At 36.4% G+C, this 13,750-nt stretch overlaps 1 protein-coding gene across 1 annotated transcript in view; it reads left to right on the forward strand.

Moving 5' to 3' along the window:
* LOC121368385 (probable E3 ubiquitin-protein ligase HECTD4) overlaps positions 1 to 13,750 on the forward strand; it is an 86,027-nt gene that overhangs the window by 50,524 nt on the left and 21,753 nt on the right. The window contains 11 exon segments of the mRNA XM_041493082.1: positions 2,074 to 2,241; positions 2,871 to 3,162; positions 3,844 to 3,947; positions 4,521 to 4,682; positions 5,616 to 5,764; positions 6,822 to 7,059; positions 7,835 to 8,093; positions 9,307 to 9,573; positions 10,940 to 11,190; positions 12,133 to 12,293; positions 13,147 to 13,364. Coding sequence (XP_041349016.1) covers positions 2,074 to 2,241; positions 2,871 to 3,162; positions 3,844 to 3,947; positions 4,521 to 4,682; positions 5,616 to 5,764; positions 6,822 to 7,059; positions 7,835 to 8,093; positions 9,307 to 9,573; positions 10,940 to 11,190; positions 12,133 to 12,293; positions 13,147 to 13,364 — 2,269 coding nt within the window.

Below are 13,750 nucleotides of genomic sequence, written 5' to 3' on the forward strand. Positions count from 1 at the left end.
AAGTCCCGCTCTCGTGTGAAATGGGATAGCATCATTAAGTTGTCTGTATTGTCATTAATAGTTACTCTCATACCTTACAGAGGGCAAGATGTTTGTGAAATGGGATAGCATCATTAAGTTGTCTGTATTGTCGTTAATAGTTACTCTCATACCTTACAGAGGGCAAGATGTTTGTGAAATGGGATAGCATCATTAAGTTGTCTGGATTGTCATTAATAGTTACTCTCATACCTTACAGAGGGCAAGATGTTTGTGAAATGGGATAGCATCATTAAGTTGTCTGTATTGTCGTTAATAGTTACTCTCATACCTTACAGAGGGCAAGATGTTTGTGAAATGGGATAGCATCATTAAGTTGTCTGGATTGTCGTTAATAGTTACTCTCATACCTTGCAGAGGGCAAGATGTTTGTGAAATGGGATAGCATCATTAAGTTGTCTGTATTGTCGTTAATAGTTACTCTCATACCTTGCAGAGGGCAAGATGTTTGTGAAATGGGATAGCATCATTAAGTTGTCTGTATTGTCGTTAATAGTTACTCTCATACCTTACAGAGGGCAAGATGTTTGTGAAATGGGATAGCATCATTAAGTTGTCTGTATTGTCGTTAATAGTTACTCTCATACCTTGCAGAGGGCAAGATGTTTGTGAAATGGGATAGCATCATTAAGTTGTCTGTATTGTCGTTAATAGTTACTCTCATACCTTAACGAGGGCAAGATGTTTGTGAAATGGGATAGCATCATTAAGTTGTCTGTATTGTCGTTAATAGTTACTCTCATACCTTACAGAGGGCAAGATGTTTGTGAAATGGGATAGCATCATTAAGTTGTCTTTATTGTCATTAATAGTTACTCTCATACCTTACAGAGGGCAAGATGTTTGTGAAATGGGATAGCATCATTAAGTTGTCTGTATTGTCATTAATAGTTACTCTCATACCCTACAGAGGGCAAGATGTTTGTGAAATGGGATAGCATCATTAAGTTGTCTTTATTGTCATTAATAGTTACTCTCATACCTTACAGAGGGCAAGATGTTTGTGAAATGGGATAGCATCATTAAGTTGTCTGTATTGTCATTAATAGTTACTCTCATACCCTACAGAGGGCAAGATGTTTGTGAAATGGGATAGCATCATTAAGTTGTCTTTATTGTCATTAATAGTTACTCTCATACCTTATAGAGGGTAAGATGTTTGTGAAATGGGATAGCATCATTAAGTTGTCTTTATTGTCATTAATAGTTACTCTCATACCTTACAGAGGGCAAGATGTTTGTGAAATGGGATAGCATCATTAAGTTGTCTGTATTGTCATTAATAGTTACTCTCATACCCTACAGAGGGCAAGATGTTTGTGAAATGGGATAGCATCATTAAGTTGTCTTTATTGTCATTAATAGTTACTCTCATACCTTACAGAGGGCAAGATGTTTGTGAAAATACATTAAATTTGAACTGTAGTTACTATGTCACTTGCTTAATCTGATAATTTAAAAGTATTTTTATTGGTTTAAAATGATGGCTAAGTTTAATGCAGAGTTGCATCAAGGTAGTTGCTTTTGAAACTCAAGTGGAGCCATATTTTAAATAATTGTGGTGTGTTATAACCTAACATACCATTTTACCAGTGGGGAGTGTTATTAATGTGCACTAAAATAACTGAATCAAATATCTTTATTAAAATGTACATGACTATACAACTGGCATCATTCTTATTGTATGTTCTTAGACATAATTAACTGCAGTGGATCTGTTCAACTGATTGGGGTTTTTTCTTGTTCCAACCAGTGCAACACAACTGGTCAAAGGTCATTGTATGTCCTTTCCTGTCTGTGGAAACGTGCATATAAAAAATGTAGTGGGTTTCCTCTCTAAGACTGTCAAGAGTTACCAAATGTCCTATCTAAGACTGTCAAATGTTTGACATCCAACAGCCAATGTGCTCTTGCAGTGTCATTAAACAAAACAAATGTTCTTTCTCGTTTAATTAACTGAATCATATCACTGAATTTTATCTTATGGTCTTGTTGAAGTAATCTGTGATACCTGTAACTGAATTTTACTTGTAGGTTCTTGGTGAAGGAATCCACAACACAACTGGTACTATTCTCAGTGTTGTGGAACACACTGAAATGGCCTCGGTGCAGCTGGATCCCGACAAAGGCGATACGCACGCACCGCGGTACAGCGACACCATACAGGTTCCAGTGTGCCGGCTCAGACCAGTCAGGAACGAGGTACACTTTCTCTGTTTACAGTCTGTTTGATTGAAACACAGTTTATCTCACCTGAGTTTAAAGTGGTATAATTATAATGTTTCTCTTATATGATTTGCTGGATTCTGAAAACCAATGTTATCTTTTGATAAAATGCACCAAATGATGTAATAAGGCTTATGGATGATGGTAATGACAAAATAAAATTATTTGGGTATAATTATTTAACTAGTCTGTTAAAACTGCTGCTTATGAAAATATATTATTTCCTGTTCATGCACCAAATGAGTCAAAATATTTCCTGTTAATTTTTGTAGTACATATTACATATTACGACTAATCTGACTTGTGAATGGAAACATTAAATGAATGAAAGTGAAATTCTAACCGAAGTGTTCAACCAACCAAATATCTTTTCAAAATCAGCCAATCAGTGATTGTAGAAATAATCTGCACACTATACAGTTATTGAAAAAATATTCTCTGAGATATTTTAGCCCATACTGTTAATAATTGCAAATTCTCTCAAATAAGCCTTACTGTTGATAGGTTGTGTGCAGAAATCCATTCTAAATTTTAATCTTAATGGTGACTTATAATCCATATGTTTGAAATGTTAGGTCTTATATGTAATTTGTTTTGTTTTCTAGATATTTTTGTTGCCGCAGCCAGAAATGTGGGATGCCCTTATCACAGCTGTGGAAGCCATTTTGCTGCCTCAAGATCAGAGCTTAGGCCCACTTCCTTTCCTATCTCTACCTGCCAGTGGAGATGGCAACAGTCTGTCTAACATGACCTGCAGGGTGATAGCGGAAATCCAGACACGCACCTGTCTGGCACTGTCACTGTATCTGGAGGATGTCGATTTTGCAACAGAGTTCATCCAGCGATGTGAATCGGCCATTGATATCTTAAAGTCTCTTTCAAAAGATTGCAGTGCAGGTAATTGGAATGAGGTGGTTTTGTTGTCACTTATAAAAAAGAAGAAAAAAAGATCAACTTAGATGAGTAACAGTACACATAATGTGTTTGTCATTTTAATGTATATTGTATTTTGTGTTCAAATGGTGTAAAATTTAATGCATTTTGTAATATACTGTGGTAGCACGGCTTGCTCTGCAAATTGCGAATTTTAAGAACAATTGTTAAATTTTAGAATTTTAATTTGGCAAAAAAAATACATTTTGTAATGATTGATATTTTGTTGGAAAAATTACTGTTTTTTTGCAGTTTTGGAGATAACTTTGCAAACTTTTCTGTTCACCCAGAGCTAGCCAAAATGGTAGTGTATAAAATCAAGTTTGTTGTATGTGAGAAAGTGAATTAAAAATGTTAATTGCAGAAGCTCTTAAAAAAAACAAAAACAATTTCAGTCAAATCAGGTTTCCCCAACCTTGACATGGTCGGAACTTGTATGTGGAATAATAAATGTTTTGAATGGGAGAAAAATAGAAAGATAAAAGCATTAAAGCTGCAGTGTTTTATGAAATACTTGCAATAAAGCTGTTAAATAAACAGTTAGTAAATAATATACAGTAACATAATGTCATTGTGTGGATGTGAAATGATTCTGTTTTGGAAGTAGTCTTGGTAATTGTATGCATATAAATACAATATTTTCAGGGGATCGTCTGTTTGTTGTGGAAGCTCAGTGTCGCCGTCTGAGGATGTTGTATCGTGATTGTGTGAAACCACCACCGCCTCCCACAGAAGATGACAGCAGACCTGTATGCTTTTAACAACTTTGGTTTTCTTCATAGCTTCTAAAAGCTGAATATGCAGCGGGTTTTTTGTTTATTTATGATGGGAAAATACAAGCTATCAAGCATTATTTCCATGGATGGGGGAATGCTCTCCTTTCAGTAAAAAAGAAAAAAAAACAGTCATAGGTGAGAGCAAGTCATAGGTGAGAGCATTCCCTCCCTCCAATATCCATGAAAAAAACAGTCATAGGTGAGAGCATTCCCTCCCTCCAGTAACCAAGAAAAAAACAGTCATAGGTGAGAGCATTCCCTCCCTCCAGTAACCATACAAATAGCATGCATGTGCTATCATTAGAGATTGAGTCTGGACTTTTAAACGTTTTATAAGCACGGGCCCTGGTTTGGTTTTACTCCTGGCTCTTAAATGTTATATAACTTTTAATAGCTCATAAGGTGTGGAAACATTTCTCCAAACATTATTTCCTAAGCTATATCTAATGTACCTGCAGTTTTATCATTATCTGTCCAAACAATTTTCTTTTCATGGATAAGTTTTGTTTTGTGAAGTTTTAAAGCTTGTGCGTGTTCTGTTTGTAGAATCCAGAGATGGTCTGGGACCCGAGTAGAGCGTTTCCTCCTGTGCGAGCCTGCCTCATGTCTCAAGGATTAACCACAGTGACATTCCTCGGAGACGCCAGTGCTGGGTCGGCACTGCCAAGAGGGGTCATAATCTATGCCAACCAGCCCATTCCACAACAGGTAAATACAGTGAAACCCCTCTAAACTGGACACCCTTGGGACCAAGACAATTGTCCAGTATTTAGAGGGATCCGGTTTAGAGAGGTTAAGTTCTGTCTTGGCTTTTAAAAGGGACTCTGTAAAACGTCCGATTTTGAGGGAATTCCGGTTTACAGAGGGTCCAGTCTTGAGAGGTTTCACTGTAACAGCAAAGTTGGTGTATTTGAGTTTTGTTGGGTTTTTTGTTTCAAAAAAGAATTGCCATCAAAGTAAATTATATAAAAAATTATAGTACTAACATAATTTTTGGATGTTAACATTTTAATTCTTTCATGTAGATGATATATAATATTATATAGGACTGAATGGTGAAATTCTTTTTCAAAGATATTAAGGGTCTGGTATTATTAAAAACCATGGCAAAAATTATTTCTGGTCTTAGAAGTTACTCGGACACATTCCATCAGTTTGATGGCCATTAGACATTACACCATGACCTAGCTTATCTTCTACAGTCTGAGCCACCAAACTGTAACACAAAATGACTAGCCTATTATTTCCTTAAATGTTTCTAATTTATTATCATGTACAAAAACCAAACACGGATCATGTTTATGGAATATTTCCATCACACTTAAAAAATAGAATGCTTCATGTAAAACGGTCACTACAACAAAAGGGTTTAGGATGCTTTTTCAGTATTTTCATTTTGTTTTTAACCCTATAGTGCAAATATGTAAAGAGGTTTTTTTTCCAAAACACAATATACGCCAGTTCTAAAGTTTTATCATTACCAATGAAGGTGTAATGATGTTAGTACAACTCATCAGTATGATAATAGAGTTGCATGTTGCAGCAAAATCACTTTTCTCTCTCAGAATGACATAAATAGATATATCGCGTTTTGGAAACTTAACTCGACATATATATTTTTTATTTATTCTTTCATTTCAGGCACCATCATTCTACTGGGAGCTGGAGATCTGTTCATATGGTGAATCTCAAGAGGAAAGTAATTCCTTGGTGTCGTTTGGGTTTGCACCAGCTGCTGAAAAGAAGGAAGGTGCATGGACTAATCCAGTTGGAACTTGCCTGTTTCTGAAGTAAAGTTTTCACCTTCTTTTATTATAGCAAATCGTATGTTAAGAATTCTCCCTATATAGTGTGTGTTTTTGTATCTTGTACAAGTAAAATCTGTTTCACTACATAGCTAAACTGTGTAATTGAAAAAGATGGGACAGAACGTTGTATGAAATTGATTCATTATTTATTTGAAAGTAGCACATCTAAATTCTTTAATTCTTATAGCATATAACAATAAATAAATAAATAAATGTCCTTTTGGTGTTTATATGTTGCAATTGCTGCATTATTTGAATGGGTGGAGAATATTAGCTATCTTTCCCCGCTGACGTCATGACGTTAGTTTGGTGACATCATCAGTTTCCTCAACTGTCCAGTCCACCAGTGTTCAGTTTTTGTTGAAATCATTTGTTCTTGTTAACAATTAAATATGCTCTAAACTAATTTATTTGTAGTTCATTCACTTCCCACTAGAAACATCAGTTCATTATGAATGTGACCTCTCATGCTTACATTAGATTTGTGTACCTAAAGATAGCTTTTGACGTCATTGCTTTTCTTTTGTGACGTCATCAGTTTCCTCAGACTTTTACGTCTTGTATATTATATAGTTTGTGTCATGTAAGAAGTTTAAAGTTTAAGTTTCTAAACTATTTACTCTGTGGGTAATAAATACAATAACTGACTCGATACTCGGAATTACAGATTATCTGTCCCTCGTGAAATTAATGTTGTCAGTCACTCTCTAAAGCTCGTGAATGACAACATTAATTTCACTCGGGACAGATAATCCGTAATTCCTCGTAACTCATAAGTTGTTGTCTATATAGTATCTTCTGATAGGCATGCTTGAGTTATTGGATGTAAGCATACATCAGATAGTTGATTAATAGATTGTAATGGCACCTTCAGATATTGGTATGTTAGATGAATCAGAGCAAAGACATCTATTAAAAGTCTTAACTGAGAAAGTAAATTGATCAACTGGTTTGCTTTATGGCTTATTATAATTCCGGAACTTAGTATGTGCTGAAGTCATATATATCTTGTCACAAAGAGATTTTTTTTACTCCACAGTACCGGGAAGGCTGTCCATTACAATGGGGCAAGTTTACTGCAGTGGCGGAGTGTGCGCCTGGACGTTGTTATAAATGCTGGAGACGTTGCAGGCATTGGCTGGGAGAAGACGACAGATGCCAGCACGGGTCAGACTCCCAAAGGTCAGGTGTACTTCACCCTGGGCGGCCGACGCCTCAGCCCAACACTGTCCGATGTGGCCGGTGGCATGTACCCAATTGTCCACATTCAGAAAAAGGTGTGCTCATTCTTTTTGTTAAAAGTATTAGTTTTTAATTGTGTGTGCAATAAAATTTGATTAAAACAAAATATAGCAGCTTAAATTTCTAATTTTGTTTTGTATAGGTCTGTAGTGTTTTTGTTTTCTCAGAAACTATGCTAGGACAATCAAGTTTTCTACACTCGTCATAGATAAATAATTATCAATGGTAGTCATGTACATAACTCATAGTGCATTTTCATGTGATATCAAAATGCATTTTTGTATCATGATCCAAACATATTGCATCATGATCCATTTGTTGTATTCTAGTTGTTTTCAGATTTAATACTTTTTCAGTAGGGTTTCATGACATGCAGTTTACAATAATTATTATTTATGCAAACTCTTTAACTCTTATTTTGTCTGATGCATTCAAAATAAAATAATTGACAGCAGACTGAAAACACCTAAAAAGACTGGAAAAGATGCTACAGATTACTTTTTAAGAACTAAAATGTCTTGTGCAGTTAGGTAGGATAAATTTTGTGGGGCATAATCAAATGTTATTTAAAGATGGGAGAGTAAGTATCAACATGGTAATTACAAGAAATTGTATCACATTTACTAACCAGGGCCCCATTCCATGAAGCGATCTTAGCAATAAGATCACCATAAGTGCATAACTACCATTCTTAAGTTGATCTTAGGGCTAAGATCGCTTCGTGGAACAGGGCCCTCTACAATATCAACACTATAAAATGTATTACAAGTCACAGCTTCTTTATATCCTTCCATTATTCTTATATAACAGAACTGCCGAGTGAGAGCCAACTTTGGAAGCCGCTCGTTCCTGTTCGCAGAGGGCCAACAACACCGTGATGCAGCAGAAGCGGCTAACGACTTGACGCGAGAAATCCGGGAGTCATTTGGACACCTTCCATTCCACTCAGCGTCGGACATCGACAACGAGGAACCCTCCAGTGAGGGCAGGAGGGATTCTAACAGCAAGGAGCCCAGAACTCCCCAGGGCCCGTCAGTCCGTACACCAACTGATCCAGAACCACTGAAAGGTGACACTATAAGATGTGGTATTAACTCGTTCCATTTTCGACTAGGGGTGGGATGTAGCCCAGTGGTTAAGAGTTTGCTCGATGCGCAGTCGGTGTGAGATCGATCCCCATCGCGCTATTTCTCATTCTAGCCAGTGCTCCACAACTGGTATATCAAAAGCCGTGGTATGTGCTATCCTGTCTGTGGGATGGTGCATATAAAAGATCCCTTGCTGCTAATCGAAAAGAGTAGTTCATGAAGTGGTGACAGCGGGTTTCTTCTCTCAATATCTGTGTGGTCCTTATATGGACCATATGTCTGATGCCATATAACCGTAAATAAAATGTGTTGAATGCATCATTAAATAAAACATTTCCTTCCTTCCATTTTCGACTAGTCAGCACATGCAATACTAACATAATAAAACACATTCTCAACTGTAGTAGAGACACGACTTGTCTTGTTAAACACAGATGTCAACATTCACATGAGTTATCTGTCTTTATTCTGTGAACACTAGAATATAGCAGAATAGCAATCGAACGTGTTCAGTGTATATTTTTAACTGGTGTTCGTATTTAAGTTATCACAATATTGAAAAGAAAACCAAAAAAAACAGTCTAACATTGGGATATTCTTGCTTTTTTCACTTTAAATCTGATTAACTGACTGCAGCAGAACAAAACCTAGAATAAATTTATTTAAATTTGTGTTGCACCTAAAAAAATTATGGTTTTAAATATTCCGGACAGAATATACTTTTCCCTTAATTATGTGTCACTTTCTAAATATCTGCTTGTATTTCTATAATTCACAAGAAACAAAGGAGCTTAGTCATGCAAACAGAAGTCTTTATTTGGTCCTCATTTAAGACATTAAACGCATCTAAAATCAATGCCAGGGGTCGAAATTGGTTGAAATTCCTGACGGACTTTTGGTCTGGTAAACTACAAATTCTTCCGGACCAAATCAAAACCTGCTGAACCATACATGATCATAAAGTGTAAATTCAAAATAATTGCTGGTCTAGCGGGATGGCAGGCAAAAATATCTCTAGGTCCATGGTGATGTTAATAGGCAAAAACTAGTTTGGACAGACATAGTTTGACCCTTCAATACATGGTGATCACCTTTTGTAAATCTTTGCATGACACCCAATAGCTGATATGTATTTTTGTGCTATGGTGTTGTTAAATATTCATTCATTCATCAATCTGTGCCTTGATGTTGCAGAGTATGTCATTGAGAACTGCCTGCAGTACAAGCTGCTGCCGAGCTACGACAAGATGACGACGATGGGCATGGCAAGCCCGCCGGTGGTGACCAGCCTGGATGACGAGTCCGAAGTGGAGGTGGATGAGGACAGTACCACCGAGGATCACTACGCACTGCTGGTGCGGGCGTGGGAGCAGCGCGTCTTCCCCATCATCAGGCGCAGGTTCCGCAATGAGGCCGAGAGGAAGGACGGGCTCGAGCAAATTAGAGGAGCTCTGCAGCTTGGTGAGATGTCGTTTGCATCTGTTTTAATACAAATAAAAATTATTTAAAGTATAACAGCAGATTGTATTTTGGTGAAGTTGAGAAAGTGTGGATGAGATAACATATTTTTATTTCAGGATTTCACTTTGGTGAGTGTCCTTTGCTCTTTTTTTTTAAATTATTATTAAAAACAATATTATTTTAATCTATTGTTGCAGATTGTTTAGTTAAGTGGAAATGTTATGTGGTAGAGATAACATGAATTTTATTCCGAGGAAGAAATTTTTTTAAACATTAAATAAAATTCCAGACAGACTCACCAGAAAATAAGTGTTGAAAAATTTCAGACAGACATCAAGTTATTAAGATTACTAAGAATAAATAGAGGATATTACCAGAGTGTTTTTCGGTATCGTCAATATCCTATATTAGGAATAAAAATTGTATTATGCAAGCCTCTGGCGAGCACAAAACATTATTTTTATTCCTAATATATGATATTGATGATACCGAAATACACGAGGGTAATAATCTCTTTATCATATAAGCTCAAGCTTAATACAACGTGTTTTTGTAAACTGTACACGCAACTTTAATTCCAGTCCGCCATCACTAGATATTCAAATGACGTAAGAATATGTGGCGCGGTGTATTTTTGAATGGAAATGACGTCAAACTCGAATGACGTCATTTTGGATGTCCTTACATCAAAATAAAGTTATGCTTAATGTTTTTTGTTTTCTGAATGCTGGACAGCTTTCAGTGTCAAATTGCCATTGAAATGTTTTTATTTGATGACTATGAATGCATACGTCAATCATGGAGTGTCACCCAAATACATTTGCTCAAATGTCAATAAACCTAGTGCCGAGACCTCGACTAATTTACATCTAATTTGCAAAGTTATCAAATTCTCAAGTATGTGATCTGAAAAATATCACATACTTTGATTGCACTGAAAATGTAAAATATTATATGATAAATGCTTCGATGCAGAGTAACAGAGTGGTATTGCTGAAAGTCCCTGCCCATGTACTGCTAGACTTGTTATACTTGTATGAATGATTGTCCTGGAGTGTGTGTTTGTTGTAGTGGGTAGGGGTGACGGGATGCTTGAAAATGTGTTCTTGCTTCTCCGTGAATAGTAATTTATGTAACTCAGTATTATGCTCCTCCCTTAAGTAGTAGTGGATGCTTTACAATTAACAAGATTTCTGTCAAAAATGTTATAACCAGATTTGTTTTGGACATTTGTTAGAAATAATGGAGGTAATGTTTAAGGAAAGTGATCAGGAATTTGTAAATGATTTTGGTTAAGTATGAACAGGACTGTAAGAAACATCAGTTACCGTCATGTTGACATTTACTTTATTCATTCATTTTACAGGAATGACTGAAATTGCCAGACAGACTGTTGAGTTTCTCTATGAAGAAAACGGAGGCTTGCCCCGTGACCTGCACCTGCCCACAATAGACGACATCAAGGAAGATTTGGCCAAGTTTACCATTGAGAGGGTTAAGAAGGGCACAACGGTCAACATCAGTGAGCTGACCACCTCGGGAACCTTGCCTCCGTTTGCTGTCAGTGCCATGTTGAAAACATTCAGCTTAACTGGAACTGTGCTCGACATTGATACTGTGAGTATTGCTTTTTTGTGTGTGTCTTTTTTTTTATGTGCTTGTCAGTGATATTTTGTCGATGAACCTTGTTTTTAAAGTCGTTGAAATAGGTCTTTGTGTAGTTTATTCTAAGACTTGTATATAACGTTTCATCAGATCATTTATTGAAACATGTTTTATTCGTAAATACATTCTATTTTCTGCTTCTCTTTTTATTCGGATCCGTTTATCAGATTATTCTTGTGCTTATGTTCAATTAAAGTACAAGCATACTGTCCTGGGCCAGGACTCACCCTGTCCATTGCAAGATTAACCAATTGCTAATTTTTATATAAAGTGGCTACAACATTTAGCCTTTGGCTAATAATATATTCGTTAAATTAACTACATTTTAATAATTTTCAAGGAAATTTCTCTACATATCTGAAAATTGTCTAAACAAAAATTAATTCCATGTTTGATCTCTGCTGGGCATTCATATTTCATCACATGGAATAGTTTTTATAAACCTATTAGGTGTCCTTTATGTATATTAAATAACTGCATTTTATAACTGATTGATCAGAAACTCATTATCAGTGTTTCTGCCAGAACAAATTTTGTTGGTATGGCACTATAAAATTTAATATTTACAATGCGTGTGCTGAATGCAACCGCAGTCAACAGGGGATATTGAGGGGTCTCCCACAGAACAAAAAATGGGTTAGGTTTAGGGTTAGGGTTAAGAAAATTATACAATAATGATAAGAGTCATTAATTTTGTCAAAAGGTCAACTTAAAAAAAGTAAAATCTCCACAAAAATCTGGGTATGGCACCATACCCATTTTACCCTCTGGCAGAAACCCTGATTATCAGTTTTATGATTCATGTACGTTTCTAATAGATCCTCGTATGTTAAAGTAAGCTGCATGTATAATAATCTTTGTTATATGAAATTGTATTATGGGTTTTTTCTTCAGCAAAATGAACTAGTTCAAATTGAGACCTACTTGAGAAGTGAGGGTGTAATGGTGAGGTACTGGTTCCCTATTGAGGTGCTGGAGAAACCCCCGAAAGGGCTTCGGAAGTCCTCCATCACTGGGGGACAGATACTCGACACATCAAATGTTTATATTCACAGGTGAATTAAAGACATACTGTTAGATTTAAGGTCCTTATTTCTCTAAAAATGGATAATAAATAAAATTACATTAATTTTTGCAGACCAAATCTAGCTATTGCATACTTTAACTACACCATGATAGAGTGATATCCATGTCAACCCTCTTAGCAATGTTAGTTTTTGAATTTTAGACCATTGCCATAATTAAATTATTTTTACAAAATATTAATAAGTGGAGTATGGTGGTTACATAGATGGCTGAATAAAGTACATTTAGGGACAAATCAAATATATATATTTTCAGGTAATACTTTGCTAGGCCATGTAATAGGTCAGTGGTCTGTGACAATATGCCTTTAAAGTTGTAACTTAGAATTAAAGTTGTAACTTAGTACAAATTTTGCTTTTAGGGTGGGTTGATTGTTAAATGTGTGATCATGTTCTGTGGCTTAAAAAGTGAAATTGTCCTACACATGGGGCGGGACGTAACCCAGTGGTAAAGCGTTTGCTTGATGCACCATCGGTCTGGGATCGATCCCCATCGGTGGGCCCATTGGGCTATTTCTCACTCCAGCCAGTGCACCACGACTGGTATATCATAGGCTGTGGTATGTGTTATCCTTTCTGTGGGATGGTGCATATAAAAGATCCCTTGCTGCTAATTGAAAAGAGTAGCCCATGAAGTAGCAACAGCGGGTTTCCACTCTCAATATCTGTGTGGTTCTTAACCATATGTTTGACGCTATATAACTGTAAATAAAATGTGTTGAGTGTGTCGTTAAATAAAACATTTCCTTCCTTCCTTTGTCCTATACATATAATGCTTAAAATAATGTTTGAAGGGTTTTTTCTTGTTGTTTTGTTTATTTAGAGAACTGTTGAAATGCGAGTCCACCCTAGTGAGAATGTATCTGCGTACAGCTCTGTTACAGCTGATAGATCACTGTAACTCCCCTACACTGGGCTTCACAACCTGCACGCCGGGATTGGGAACCAGCATGGCTGCCAGCACGGCCCTCTTACAGGAACTGGATATTGAAAACCTTCAGCTCCTGTCCGATCATTTGTTGGCTCCTCCAATGCCCACTGGTGAGGAGCCATTTCATTCAGTTTAAAATAATTAAGTGTGCCTCTTATCTGAATTGAATACTAGATATATTATATCCTGTAATCTATCAATAGTAGGGGTGGCGTTTGCTTGATGCGCCATCGGTCTGGGATCGATCCCCTTCGGTGGGACCACTGGGCTATTTCTCTTTCCAGCCAGTGGTCCACAACTGCGTAGTTAAATAAAACATTTCCTTCCCATCAATAGTAGGTTGAGTACTTGAAATTACTTCAGTTCTAAATATTAGTTTTAATGAAGAACTCAAAGTACGCAGCTTACATATATTTTTCTGTATTATCTTTTAAAATCACAGACATGTTTAGTTAATCAATTTACTGTTGACTTTGTGGAACATCCAAGGTGGCAT

The sequence above is a fragment of the Gigantopelta aegis genome, chromosome 3 (assembly GCF_016097555.1).
Source record: "Gigantopelta aegis isolate Gae_Host chromosome 3, Gae_host_genome, whole genome shotgun sequence".
Taxonomy (NCBI): Eukaryota; Metazoa; Mollusca; class Gastropoda; order Neomphalida; family Peltospiridae; genus Gigantopelta; species Gigantopelta aegis.